The following is a 14,254-nucleotide window of genomic DNA, read 5'->3' on the forward strand; positions in this document are numbered from 1 at the left end:
AACTGGAGATGGGGGCTGTGAGGCAGGTCTGAGGGCTGACATGGGGCAGGCCCTGCGCTGGGCTCCCTCACACACAAGAAACCAACGAGATGAGCAGAATTCTCTCTCATCACCACGGAGGAACTTGAGAGTCTGGGAGGTCACGTAATTGGCCAAAGGCCCCACGGTGAACTCTCCCCATCTGACTTCCAGGTTAACTATTTACTATTCCTCCGGGCTGGAGCAGAGAAGGTGGGGCTCACTTCCCCAGATGCAGGGAGTGAGTGATCCCAGTCACTCCTGAAACTCTGCGCCAGGAACAAGGCTGCCCACTGGCATCCTGGCACTTTAACTTCTAGGCCGGAATTGACTCATCGATGTGGTAGAGCTACTAATTCTCTCATCACTGGTTTGTCGTTTGGATTAAATAAGGAATGGTGCCATTTGTCAAGGAGGCACTCAGTCACTGTTCGTGAACTTCCTTTCCATTTCTTTGGACGATCGCTTGTTTCAGCCTCCTGGCTCCTCTTGTCTCACTCTGGTAAAAAAAAAACCTGCATGTTTCCCTCCACCACCACCCCTGCCGCCTTATCTGTAAGAAGGATCGGAGAAAATTCAGGGGGAGAAGGATAAAGGACTAGTAAATTAGGACTAGTGCCATTTTGAAAAATCAACATATACTATAATTTCATAAAACTGATGGGTTGTTCTAAAATCCCCAGGGTTCTGAGGCTATTGATTTATTGACACATCAACTTACACAGAGTTTTAAAAGGAAATACTGCCTTGAATTCACATGACACCTTTCCACAAGGAGCTCGAGAATTTCAAAAGGTTCATACTTACATATATTCTTTTTACAGAACAGGAAGGGGTGCCTGGATATCAACCTCATTTTACATACAGTAAGGAGAATAAACAAAACAGGAAAACACCCAAAACAAAATCCAGGACTTAACCTGTCTTTTCCAATCTAAAATCTAACAGGTTAGAACTGCCTGCTGTCTCCAATCTATTGAAAAGTAAACATATCTGCCCAATTAGAATATGTCAGCTGGACAAGTGATATTAGAAATATTCAAATACATTTTGGATCCCTTTTCTCCAAACGTGTCAGAATTCCAGGATGGTGCCTGAGGTCCCAGCTGAAGCTTGCTGCCTCACCAAACTGGGAAGCATCCAGAACCTTCACATCGTTCATGTGATGCCCAGGGAAATCCCTCCACTGTGAACCCCAGTGGAGTTCAGCCCAGTGCCATGTTTTTTTCTAACTTGCTTCACATACTGAAGGATTCAACTAAAATACAAATCGTAAGAACCTTCTCCTTCCCTCTCTGCCCCCAGGAATGCGAAGACACTCCCTTCTCTGTGATGCCCTTCCAACGAAATTGTATGGGATGAAAGGATAAAGTGACTCCGTTTGCGCAAGGAGACAACGCGACCAGCTCAGACTGTCCACAAAGGCCACAACCCGGGCTCTACATGGTCAGAGTTCCTTCCTGGTGTGCTTGTTGTTCCTTACTGTGGTGAACTTTTACAAAAATGGCCACAACAGCTGCCCCATCCCTGTGTGAAAGTCTCTGCAACGTGAGTTTGTCACTCCTACCGTCAGGGCTGGAGTCTGTTCAGGCCCTCGCGTCCAGGCCGGCCCGTGTGATGTGCTTTGACCAGGGGGATACCAGCTAAAGGGGTGATGCAAGCAGAGGTGTGAAAAGCGTCTGTGCTCCCGAGCTCAGCCTCTCTTGCTCTTAGAAGTCTTCTGTGCTACGTGAACAAGCCTGGACTAGCCTCCCAGAGCTGAGAATGTGCAGAAAGGGAAGCTGCAGCCGGCATGGCCAGCCCAGCCCAGCCCAGCCGACGCCCCAGAAAGGGGAGGCCATTCCACCTAGCCCCAGTCCTGTCAGGCCAAATCAGGAACTGCCAGCTGACCCACGAACTGCAAACAAATACAACGGTGGCCACTGTAAGCTGCTAAGATCCGCCGTGGTTTGTCCCACAGCGAAAGTGAACCAATGCACTCGACTCTGTGTTCCATTTCTGGAAGTCTGGCTTCACATGCAAACTTGAAGGAGTCGAGAGAATAGAATTGACTCAAGGCAGAAATGTAATGTGAGACACAGAAGAAAACGTCTTCAGGAGTTCCTTTAGGAACCTAACAGTGCTTCCCAAACTTCTCGACACTTGTGGGATAACCGCTGGGCATCTAACCCACAGAAACGCTCACAGAGGGCACCAGGTTTCCCCGTATGGATGGATGGTCCCTGCGGCACTAACTGTGATGACGTGGAAGTGGAAAACATCTATCTAGTGAGCGTTAGGGGAAAGGATAACAAATTATGGTGTGAAATAAAACCTAAAAAAAAAAAGGTGCTATCTTTTTCAAACAAGCTATTTGACTAACCATCTAAGAGCTTGTATTCTCCCAGCGTGCATCTCACCCAGCAGCGAGGAGTCTGAGATTCCGTCTGCAATCGTTACTCACTGCACGGGAGCCTGCTCTCCGCACATGACACCTGCCCCAGAGTCACAGGCATGCAAGTGGCCAGTGTGGGCAGCCAGAGCCAAGGGCGGGATATCCGCAACAAACCCTTTATTTAAAATGCTCACATGGGGCGCCTGGGTGACTCAGTCGTTAAGTGTCTGCCTTCGGCCCAGGGCGTGAGCCCAGGGTCCTGGAATCGAGCCCCGCATCAGGCTCCCTGCTCAGCAGGANGCCTGCTTCTTCCTCTCCCACTCCCCCTGCTTGTGTTCCCTCTCTCGCTGGCTGGCTGTCTCTCTGTCAAATAAATAAATAAAATCTTTAAAAATAAAAATAAAATAAAATAAAAATGCTCATGTAGTTATGAAAAATGTCAACTTTTTTCCTACGTGGGCATTATTGATTTTTTAGAATGTATTGCTGGATTTTACTCATGATAGTCAACAAGTGGAAACAACCCAAATGTCTGTCTACTGATGAATGGATAAACAAAATGTGGTATATTTACAACAGAGTATTATTTGGCCATAAAAAAGGGAGTGAAGAACTCATTCATGCTACAGCATGGATGAACCTTGAGAACATTCTGCTAAGTGAAAGAAGCCAGACATAAAAGGCCACATAGTCTATGATTCCATTTATATGAAATGTCCAGAACAGATACATCCAGAGGGAATGTAGATTAGTGCTTCCCAGGCGCTAAAGGAGTGACTGCTAATGGGTACAAAGGTTCTTTGTGGGGTGATGAAAATATTCTAAAACTTATGATAGGAATAGTTGTACAACTCTGTGAATATACACAAAAATACCCACTGAATTGTACAATTTAAATTGGTGAATTGCATCGTATGTGAATTTTATCTCAATAATTCAATAATGGGGGGGCACGTGGGCAGCATAGTCAGTTAAATGTCCGACTCTCGGTTTTGGCTCTGACTGTGATCTTAGGGGTGGTGAGACTGAGCCCCACACTGGGCTCTGGAGTCTGCCTGGGACTCTCTCTCCCTCTGCCCCTTCCCCTCCCTCACTCGTTCTCAAATAAATAAAAAAAACTTAAAAAAAAAAAAAAGGCTGGGGGGGAAAACAAGTAAATGAAGGTATCACTCACTGATCCATGATGTGGAATGCAGGTTGCTGGTCATTATAATACAACGTAAACATGTACGTTTAAATCCCGGTGAAAATCTTAATCTCATCATTTTGCTAATTACAGCAAAGGATAGTTTTACTTATTGAAGACTCTAAATCTCTAAAACCATATATTTCCAATTCATTTGGATTTTCCCTAGCATCTAATAGTTTTAATTCTTTAAAACAAGCCAGTAACACCCCAAAGAGTCCCAGGCTGATGCTTCACAGTGTTCTGGCTGGTGGTAACGAGCTCTGAAAATGTGGGCTCTTTTGGACAGACATGCAGAAGCAGAATTCCTATCTGGGTCCCCCAAAGAGCCTGTGTGTCTGTCTGTCAACGTTGGAGAGCTTGGGAAAATGCCGTTCTAAGAGTTAAGGTGTAGTCTGCCGGCCCGTGGGCGGCTCAGAGGTGAAGCTTCCCAGGCCAGACCCCTGACGTCCTAAAGCTGCCACTCTCTTCTTGGTCTTAACTGTTCTGTGTACGTATCTTATCTCCCACCTGGACTAGTCTGCTAGAGAGGGCCACCATGTCCAGTTCCGTTGTCTCTCTTAGAATTTAGCCAAGTTCAGGGACGCCTGGGTGGTGCAGTCAGTTAAGCATCCAGCTCCTGGTTTCAGTTCAGGCTGTGATCTCAGGGTCATGAGATCAGGCCCTGCGTCAGGCTCTGAGCTCAGCGTGGAGTCCGCCTGGGAGTCTCTCTCCTTCTCTCTCTCTCTCCCTCTCCCCTTCCCACTCATGCTTACTCTCTCTCAAATAAATAAATCTTAAAAAAAAAAAAGAAGAACTTAGTCAAGTTCAATCTAACCAGCAGGTGATGAAAAAAATAAAGCAAATTCATAAAATTCGTAGGTTAGGGGGTAACAGGTATGTTACAAAAGAATTCTCCTTATAAAAAGATTCACTGAACAAGTTCTCCTAATATAAAAGATGGCTTGATTTAGGAAAAGACCTCCCAACCCTCCACTCTTCCAGGAATCTGTGTACACTGTGTACCATACGAAAGCAGTAGGCTTTTCTTAACAGTCTTTGCTATAAAGTGGAGCAAAGCAAAACAAAGAACTCAAAAGCGGTTGCATTGTGAAGCCTCCCCTAGCCCATAATGAATCCAGACATATATAAGAATTCTACTTAGAGAAGACACCTTCTAGAAATGTAAGCCAGAGATGGGACAGCTGAAATGAAAGCCTTCTCATGCCCAAGGGTTCAGCAGTTGCCTGGATGCCCACAAGTAGAGAGACAGAGCTTCTAATCAGAGGGTCAGAGCCCAAGCAAACAGCGGAAGGGGCTGGGCCCTCACCTCGGGAATCAGCCGCCGCCTCTTCACGCTGGGGACAGAGTCAGGCTGGCCATCGCCGCCCAGCTGCTTTCGCTTGCTGGAATCCTGGAGGGCAGTGAAGACGCTGTCCAGAGGGTGCTTCTCGGAAGACCTGGAACTCACTGAGCAGTCCAGGGCAGCATCTTCGGCCTCTGTCTCCACTTTCACAGTGTTATTTTTTAGAACTGTGGCAGAGAAGAAATAGGGCTCAGCGGGAAAGACCACTGGGCTGCTCGGAGGTTAGCAGGGTTCCCTGGGCGACCGGGTATGTGTGGGCTGCCCTTTGACACTATCACTCAGATAATAAAGTGTAGTCACAATAAAACTGTGCTTTCCAACCTAGCGATTTTTATCTTACCACGTTAGTGCTACACAATAAAACCGCATTCTAAGAACTTTTTGTTCAAACTGGTTTTAAAGTCCTTTTTGGGGAGAAAGACGGGAGCTGGAGAGAAAGAAACAAATACTACACTTTAAATACTTTTTAAAAAGTTAACTCTGGAAAGATACATAAGACACTTCTGGCAGGTGTATGGGTAGAGGGGGATGGGAACCAGGTGTGGGAGGAGAATTTCCATCGATTTTCCATTATGTAACTTTTTATATTTTTGAACCATGTAGTGTATGACCTGATAAAAATACTAAATTAAAAATACTTTTTAAAAAGAAGCTTTTTTTTTTTACCTTCTTCTACATCTTCACTGAATTCAGTTGAGTTCATCTTCTATTCCACTAAATGAAAAGACAAAGACAAAGTCTTGATTTATTGCTTGATTTCTTTCTTAATTTTCCATACCCATGAGCAATGCCCTTACCCTCCCAACCCTGGCTCTGAGTGATGGAAGCTTAAGCTGATACTGTCCCTAACGTCATGGAAAACTGCATCCTCTGTGTTCGTCCGCAGGTGCTCAGAAGCAGCCGTGCCTTCCGCATACCCTCTGGGAGCATTTCTCCAAAACTCCACGTGGGCAGAATGTGTCTTAGAGCACCGACTGAGTCACTTTCAGATGGAGGGGGACCGCTATTTGAGAAAATCAAGTTTTACTAAAGACCCAAGTTCAGATGATCTCCTGTTAGTCCCTGCTTTCTAAATTCCAGCCACAGAATGTAAAGGCTGACTGAGGATGTAGGCCATGGCTCCTCCGGACAAAAGTGGATCATACGACTCCAGGCGCGTCCAGAAAGCCCCATGCTGTCCCTAATGGCAGCCATTAGTCCCACGGCTACCAAGGACTGGAAATGCGGCTAGTCCAAATGAAGATGTGCTGTAAGTGTAAGTACACACCAGATTTCAAAGACGGAGCAGAGCAAAAAAAAAAAAAAAAAAAGTAAAATATCTAATCATTTTTATGTTGGTTACATGTTGACATGATAATGTCAGATTCATGGGGCTAAATAAAACTTCATTAAAATTAATTTTAATTTTATTTTAATGAAGCTACTAGAAAATTTAAAATTACATAAGTGGCTTGCATTCTATTTTTATTGGATGGTGCCGGTCTAGCCCTTCCCTCCAAAGCAACAAGATGAGGCAGTGTGGGTTTAAAGCTCTTGAGCTCCAAGAATCTGGTCCAAACCCTTCTTTTTACTACTGAGGGAACGAGGCCAGAGTGGGAGAGTGGAGAGCCACAAGAGAGCAAGGGACCCAGTCTGGGCTGCAGGGTCTCGTGCAGAGCTAGCTCCCAACTCCCACCGCACCAGCCAGAATGGAACGGGCGCCATGCTTAAAAGTAGCATTAAATCTTCGAGATTCCCCAAATTATGTAACAGCGTTCATAAACAGTATAAGGTGTAAATAAGGCAGTAACACTGGAAAAGAATACACTGACAGCCTGTACTGTTGCTACGGAGTTGTGGTTCCCACAACTGATTAAGCTGCCTACAAATACTGAGTTCCCATTTTGGTTAAGCATCTGAGGAGAGCAGGACTGAGAAGGATGTTTTAAGAAATTTCTAGAAGGAAGAGCGATGCTATCTACAAAGTCCAGTAAACTATTCACCAAATAGCCACAGAATGGTGTGTGGTCCTCCGTCTTAGACGCATGAATTTCAGGGGGGAGGGGGCGCGCAAGAAAGAGGGAGTGAGTCCAGGTAATCTTGCACACAGTACCAACTTCAAAATTCACTAGGGACAGCAACACGTACATAGTGCTTACGATGTGATGTGCTATCCTCGGAGTGTCACAGTAACTTTATGACAGGCACAGTTCTTTCCACCTCTATACTACTAATTTTCAGAGAAATGAATAAGAAAATTTAAGATTTATTTGAAATTGCAATTACGATAAAAATAATTCTTATTTACCAAACTATCTGCTATCTGAAAAACATAACATACAAGATGGTATTGAGGGAAGATAAGTCAAATTCAAGGGTCCAAGAGCTGGAGCTATTTTACCAACGGCGAATTTTAGCAAATACAATTTCCGTTGTATTCCAAGGAAAGAAACCCACTTTTGCATCCCGAGGGGGCTGGGGGTAGCGATGGGGGAGCACAGGCAGGTAGGCAAACGGTAGCAGTCTGCACACAGCAAGGCAGCCGATGCCAGGGAGAAGTCCAAGGCCAGGCAGGGGGCTTCTTAAGGAAAGGCACTGCAGGCCTCGCCTGACTGCCAGCTGCCCTGGGAAACCCTGCCACCCGGTCACAGACGCCACTCCCTGAAATCAAGAGCAGAGGTGAGAAGCCCAGAACAGATGGGCAGGACCGAGTGAGGCTTGTCAGAGAGGGTACAGCGTACAAAACAAAGGACTCTCTGGGCAGAAGTGGTGGGAAAGGGAGGAGAAGGTGGATGGCTTATTTTGGAAAGAAAGGGTCAAGGTGAAAGAAAAACCACAAAGACTCAGCTAAGTAGAGAGCATTAAAAAGACAAGCAAATCCTGGAAGAAAGCAGGTGTCAATGAATAAACACAGCAGACAGAACCACAGTGCAGAGCAGGCCGGCACGGTTATCTACTCTTTTATCTGCCCAACTGTATTTTCCCAGCGAGCAGCACGGAGCAGAGGGGGTGGCGCTCAGGCCGGCTGGGGCTGGGGCTGACCCGTGAACCCGCTGCGCAGTGCTGGGCGTACACTCAGCCCCACAGGGGCTCGGGAGGCAGGAAGGCTATTTTCCAAACCACACCATGTGACCCTAGAGCAGGCCACACAAGCACCTGGATTCTGATCGTCCCACCTCAGAAAATGGTGAAGGAAGAGCACACACCTGAGCCTCCTGTGGGTGGGCAGAAAGCCAGAGGGGGAGCGGGGAAGGCTCCCAGTGGCCCGCTTCCCAGGCATTCAAGACACCCAGGGGGCATCTGCTTTGGAACCAGTGTCACCTTAGACCAGTGACAGATGCCCGATTAGCACAGAAGTGACCCAGACCACAGCACAGGGTCACCAAGCTGCTAAGTGGCAGAACTAGGATTTAGAACAAGTCTGTGTATCTCCCGCCAGTGACCCGGAGTAGAAATCACAGAATCCTCATTCTTTTATAAGGTTCTCCTGATGAACACAGGGGCCAGTTTCCAACCTTGGATCCCTCTGTCCAACAGCAGCCGCAACATCCAAATCTCCCTTCGTCTGCATGCAGCCGCCTGGAAAATCAGTCTATTCCACGCTTGGAAGTAGACTCCGCCCCACGGTACAGGAGGGATTCTACCGGAGGGATGTGTGGGTCACCTCCCAGCATCCCTGCGCTGACACAGTGACCGCACGGTGGTAGAAGGGAGAGGGGCATCACACTGCTACCTCCACTTACTGGTCATCTGCCCAGATGACAGTCACAAGGCTGCTCATGCTGGGTGGACACCGCACGCCGGATGCCGAGCATGCCGCAGAAATCCCGTGTCTTACGTAACTGCAGGTTATGTAGCCCCGCCCACGGGGCTTGCTAGGATTACAAGCTCCTCTGCCCGCAGGACGTTCTCTCCTTTTCAAAATCCTCTCATTTCTCTCACCACGTCTCGAAAATTGTGAGACAGTCTAACTATGCATCCACGTGTCCCGTGTCCCTGAGAATCAGCTTTCTCCCCAAGAGGTGGCTGTTCCATGTCCCTCAGAAACCCCTGGACAAGCCCAAAGGAATGTTTAAACAAATGAAGGGGACAAGCGTCAACGAGACCCATGCAGCCGGCTGCTGCCTCTAGCGAAAATACCACAGGCTCTAAGGCATCCATGACCTCTAGGAGACCAATTTCCAGTGGTTAATTTAATAACTGAAAATGCTCGTTGGTTTTTTTTTGTTTTTTTTTTTTTTGTTTTTTTTTTTTACCCAAACAGCCTAGGAAGCCTCAGGCTAAGTGACTGTCATTGGTACAGAAAGGTTTAAATGTTGCAGAGCTCGTAAGAGTATATATAATTTTATTAAAGTGCCTAATAGTCTCTGTCCTTGTGCACAGAGCAAGATGGACCATGTTCAATTTTCCATGCAGGGCACACGGGTGGGGGAGATTAGAATGTCATCAGAAAAGCCTTCAGCTTACAAAAAGCACAAAAGGGAGGGTAATCCCAAATGTTCAGAAATAACAAGATGCTTCAGCCACTCAAATATCAAATTACAAAGGCTAAATTGCTGCAACTGGCTACATAAACGCCGGAACCGGCAGGGCTACCCGCGCCCGCTGCGGAAAGGTGGCGAAGTCGGGCACGAGCACGAGCGAGCTCTTGCCACGGGCAGGAAGAAAGGCTGTGGGGACAGACCGGTGACAACCACTCACGGGGCCGAGGAAGAGCCAATTCTAAGAGATGCCACAAAGAAATGGGAGGGGCGCCTGGGTGGCACAGCGGTTAAGCGTCTGCCTTCGGCTCAGGGCATGATCCTGGCGTTCTGGGATCAAGTCCCACATCAGGCTCCTCTGCTATGAGCCTGCTTCTTCCTCTCCCACTCCTCCTGCTTGTGTTCCCTCTCTCACTGGCTGTCTCTATCTCTGCCGAATAAATAAATAAAATCTTTAAAAAAAATTTAAAAAAAAAAAGAAATGGGGACGTCGAAAAGACTGACAAATGACAGGTCAACGTCCAACGTCTAGTTTTGGAGTTCATTTTAAGAAGGGAAGATGCTTCGAGTCTTTCTTTTTCTTCTTTTGACTAGATAATGCATGCACAAGGGACAAAATTCAAAAAGTATGAAAGGATATTTGGTTTAAAAGTCCACTGTTGGGCGCCTGGGTGGCTCAGTCAGTGAAGCGTCTGCCTTCGGCTCAGGTCATGATCTCAGGGTCCTGGGATCGAGTCCCAAGTCCGGCTCCCCGCTCAGCAGGGAGTCTGATTCTCTCCCTGCCCCTTCCCCGACTCGTTTTTGAAATCTCTCAAATAAATACATAAAATCTTAAAAAAAAAAAAAAAAAAGAAGTCCACTGTCCCCCCCAGTCACCAGTCACTCTCTGAGAGGCAACAACGTCCGTTTTCTTGGGCATCCTTCCACAGATGCTGGGGGTCAGTGGTTCTCGGTGCTACCCGTGGAGAGCGGGTGCCACAGCCGGCTCGTTCTGGGGTGCACAGCTGTGTCTCTCCCCAGCGCCACTTCAGGAGTCCAGTTGGTAGCTTGCAACTGGCCACAGTGGGAGTGTTTACACCATGGAAAGGGACATTTTAAAAAACAGCTTTGTTGTTTTTCTTTTTCTTTTTGGGGAGCCAATTTATGAGTATATTCAAGACCTTTCAAGAGTTCCATGAGATGAACATTATTTTTGTAACACTGCGATATTGTTGTCCCTTTTCTCTCACAGACGTGTAGGAGAGCTTTCCAGAGGCTACATGAAGCGTTATTTTGCAAAAGATTGACTAGAGAGGCAGATAGGAAAATTCAGCCTTCAGTTACGTCAGATATTAAAGAGAGATGCAAGAATGTAAACAACACAGGGGCACTGGACTGGCTCAGTTGGCAGAGCCTGCGATGCTTGATCTCAAGGTCGTGAGTTCGACCCCTACATCGGGTATAAAGATTACTTAAAAATAAAATCTTAAAAAAAAAAAAGAATATGAACAATACCAATCTTCTCACTACGATTTTTTTTTGGGGTGGGGGAATAGTTACCTTTCATTAAAATATTACTGACATTACATTGTAATGGATTTATTATGGTTGTTTTTAAATAAATTAAAAAATATTTAAACACTTTTCCATTTTAATTTCTTTTTTTTTTAATTTTTATTCATTTATTTAGAGAGAAAGCAAGCATGCAAGCAGAGGGGAGATGCAGAGGGAGAGAGAATCCCAAGCAGCCTCCACGCAGAGCCTAATGTGGGGCTCAGTCCCACAACCCTGAGATCGTGACCTGAGCTGAAACCATGGCCTGGACGCTCAACCAACTGAGCCACCCAGGAGCCCCTCCATTTTAATTTGCAACACAGTAAATATTGACAGCTATAACCATATAAACAAAGGCTCTTTGGGGTTTTTGTTAATTTTTAAGCATATAGAGATGCTGAAAGTGGAAGGTTTAAGATCCTGTTCCTTGTTTTTTCACTTAATAGATCATGGAAATTTCTCTATCACTTCTTTTTTTAGTTTGCATTCCCCCCAGAAGCAGACTGGGAGACAAGGCTCCGGAACGAGTCGTTTCTCTGGGAGGAGACAGCCAGGGTCACGGTAACGTGCTTCCGTGGGGGAAGGAGTGCCCTGTCTACAGGCAGTGCTGGGGACACCAGCCCTGCGGGCAAGCTCGTGGGAGGCAGGAACGCTGCTGCGCCACTGCCTTCTGACTCCTCACATCACGGCCCCGTGCTCTGCACCCTCAGTGGAGAATCAACAGCAACGATGGCTTACACTGTGCAGAAACTAACTTCCCTGACAAGCCTAAGAGGTAGAGACCCTTGTTAGTCTCATTTTATACATTAGGAAACTGAGGCACAGTTTTAGAGGCAAAAGGGACCCAGAGATGATCTCATTTTATAGGTATGGGATCCCAGGCTCGGAAAGGCTGGCAAGATGCTGAAGCCTCCCTGCCCGGTGCTTTGGTGACGACACCCCCCAGTGTGCCCGGGGAGCCGCTGGTGCCAGTGTCCTCTGTGCAGGGGATGACCGACCGGACAGCTGATTTACAAGGATTGATCACAACCAATACGAGCAGAGAAGGAGGGCCTGGAGAATGAAGATGGAACTCTGGGAACCTCTGTCAGAGGGGAGGGTGGGTAAACAGCGTGAGATAAAAGTAACAGGAAGGAAAGAGCACTCCCAGCCCAAGGTTAGGAGATATTACATTAGGGTTTCTATAACAACCATAACTCAAATCTAGTAAGCACAGACTGCCTGCCCCAGCTGTGCAGAAGACCACCAATTCTTACAATTTTGTGACCTGGATACAGATTAATTTTAAGCTCTAGCATACACTTACCAGACTTTTTTCTTTGGAGGGGAAGAAATAACACTAAAGCAAATTCTAGGGGACAAAAAAATCTACTTTGAAAATAATTTTGTCCATGTTTAGATGGGCAAATCTTGATCTTCCTCATCACTTTCAGCTTATAAGAATCTATAAACAGGGGCGCCTGGGTGGCACAGTGGTTGGGCGTCTGCCTCCGGCTCAGGGCGTGATCCCGGCATTATGGGATCGAGCCCCACATCAGGCTCCTCCGCTATGAGCCTGCTTCTTCCTCTCCCACTCCCCTTGCTTGTGTTCCCACTCTCGCTGGCTGTCTCTATCTCTGTCAAATAAATAAAAAAAAAAAAAATCTTAAAAAAAAAAAAGAATCTATAAACAAATCTTTCTGTCACTTACAGAGCCTCACACACTTGAAAGTTGAGATACGCAGTTGCCACGTTGGGCAGAGGGCTGAGGCTCTCAGGCTAAGCGCAGGCAGGACCAGTACCAGACCGAGGGTGGGAATCCTGGTGCAGAAGCCCCCCAGAGCCATCAGCTGTTAGCAGTCACTGGTCAATTCCACAAAAAGCTGCAGAGAAAGTGGGAGACACAACGAACTGAACGAGACCTGGCCTGAGATCCCCATTGATCACTATCGTTATTTCCATTATACAAAGTTAGGAAGTCATCTTCGACACATTTTCTCAACACATGAACTCGAAAACCTCTACTGACAGAAGGAGCCCGCATTAAATTATGTGTAAAGATTCAAAATCAATTGTTCATTACAGGGCTACCCAGTCAATAATAACCTACTTCAAAGTTCACTGGGGATATGTCAACTGCATAATTAAAAAATGCCATAAAGCAGCTGGAAGGAAATATGCCAAAATGTTAATTACCTCCAATTAGGAGATTATGGATGATTTTTTTCCTTAATATTTCCTTCTACTTTCCAAATATTCTACAGTGGGCATGCAACTCTTTGAAAATGAAAAAGAAATTTTAAACAATGAAAAAATAATAAGCATTACAGTATGAATACAGAAAAGAGCCAGGCCATATTCTCACTTAGGCCCACAAACAGCAACATGCTAATTATGTAAAATCAAATCATTTAACTTTTAAACATTTAAAATATCGATAATCTAAGAAACAATGTAACAACTGACAAACTAGGAAAGGTCTTCCATTTCGTAACTGTCTCTAAATTATTGCCTCTGAAGATAGAAAACACTTCTCAGTGTGGGGAGGAAAAGAGATCAGAAAAAAGTCTCAGCTCATAAACCTGGGTGTGAATGAGAAGGTGAAGAGATCGGTTTTGAACCGTAAGGAAATGTCATTTCCTGGTGGGTACATTATAGGCTCCATCAATGCATTTGCCTGATGCTTGAAGGCTTTTCAAAGTAAGGCAAATTTCACAGGAGGAAAAAACAAAACAAAACCAAAAAACGAGAGCAAGTCTTCTGGATCAGGGATGGGAGGTCAGGTCACCGGAGGGTTTGCGGCTGGCCAGGGAAACGAATGGACTGGCCGGAAGCTTAGCAATTCACTAGGGCAAGGCCTCGCTGTCCGGGTCTCTGCACCCCTGCATGACCACTGTTAAATGTGGTCCTTTCTTCAGGGTTCTCTTGTGCTGTCTGGGAGATGTTCTGACCCGCCTCTGGGGCCCTCCTTCCCTGACTCCTCAAAACTGGCCCAAACTGGGCAGGCAGAGGCCTGCTCTGAGGGGCCTGGCTCCTGGGTTAAGCAGCAGGAGGCAGTGGGGAGACGGAAGGTCCGGAGGTCTGCCCAACTGAGGAGTGGCTGAACCACAGAAAAAGGAAGGTGTGGTGAGGTGACTGGTTCAAGTGGGTAATAAGGAGTCACACAGAACCTGACGTGGGGAATTCTCTTTGTTGACAGCTGAAGGCACGACCACAGTAAGGAGAGCACGGGTCATCCGGTGTGGTGACTCCTTGCCAGAGCCCACTGCCTTCACAGGGTCATGGGTCTCCTCCCTAAGTGTCCCACAGGTGTCTAAGGGACAGCATTTTCCAATGCTGCTGGGGGGGGGGGGGTCGGG

General features: G+C 46.6%; 1 protein-coding gene across 1 annotated transcript in view; it reads right to left on the reverse strand.

Moving 5' to 3' along the window:
* Positions 1–14,254, reverse strand: part of BEND3 (BEN domain containing 3) — a 29,759-nt gene that overhangs the window by 10,665 nt on the left and 4,840 nt on the right. The window contains exon 3 of the mRNA XM_040628100.1: positions 4,888–5,134. Within this exon, the coding sequence (XP_040484034.1) occupies positions 4,888–5,134 (247 nt within the window). The remainder of the gene's footprint in view (positions 1–4,887; positions 5,135–14,254) is intronic.

Source organism: Ursus maritimus, unplaced genomic scaffold, assembly GCF_017311325.1.
Source record: "Ursus maritimus isolate PB19 unplaced genomic scaffold, ASM1731132v1 scaffold_13, whole genome shotgun sequence".
Taxonomy (NCBI): domain Eukaryota; kingdom Metazoa; phylum Chordata; class Mammalia; order Carnivora; family Ursidae; genus Ursus; species Ursus maritimus.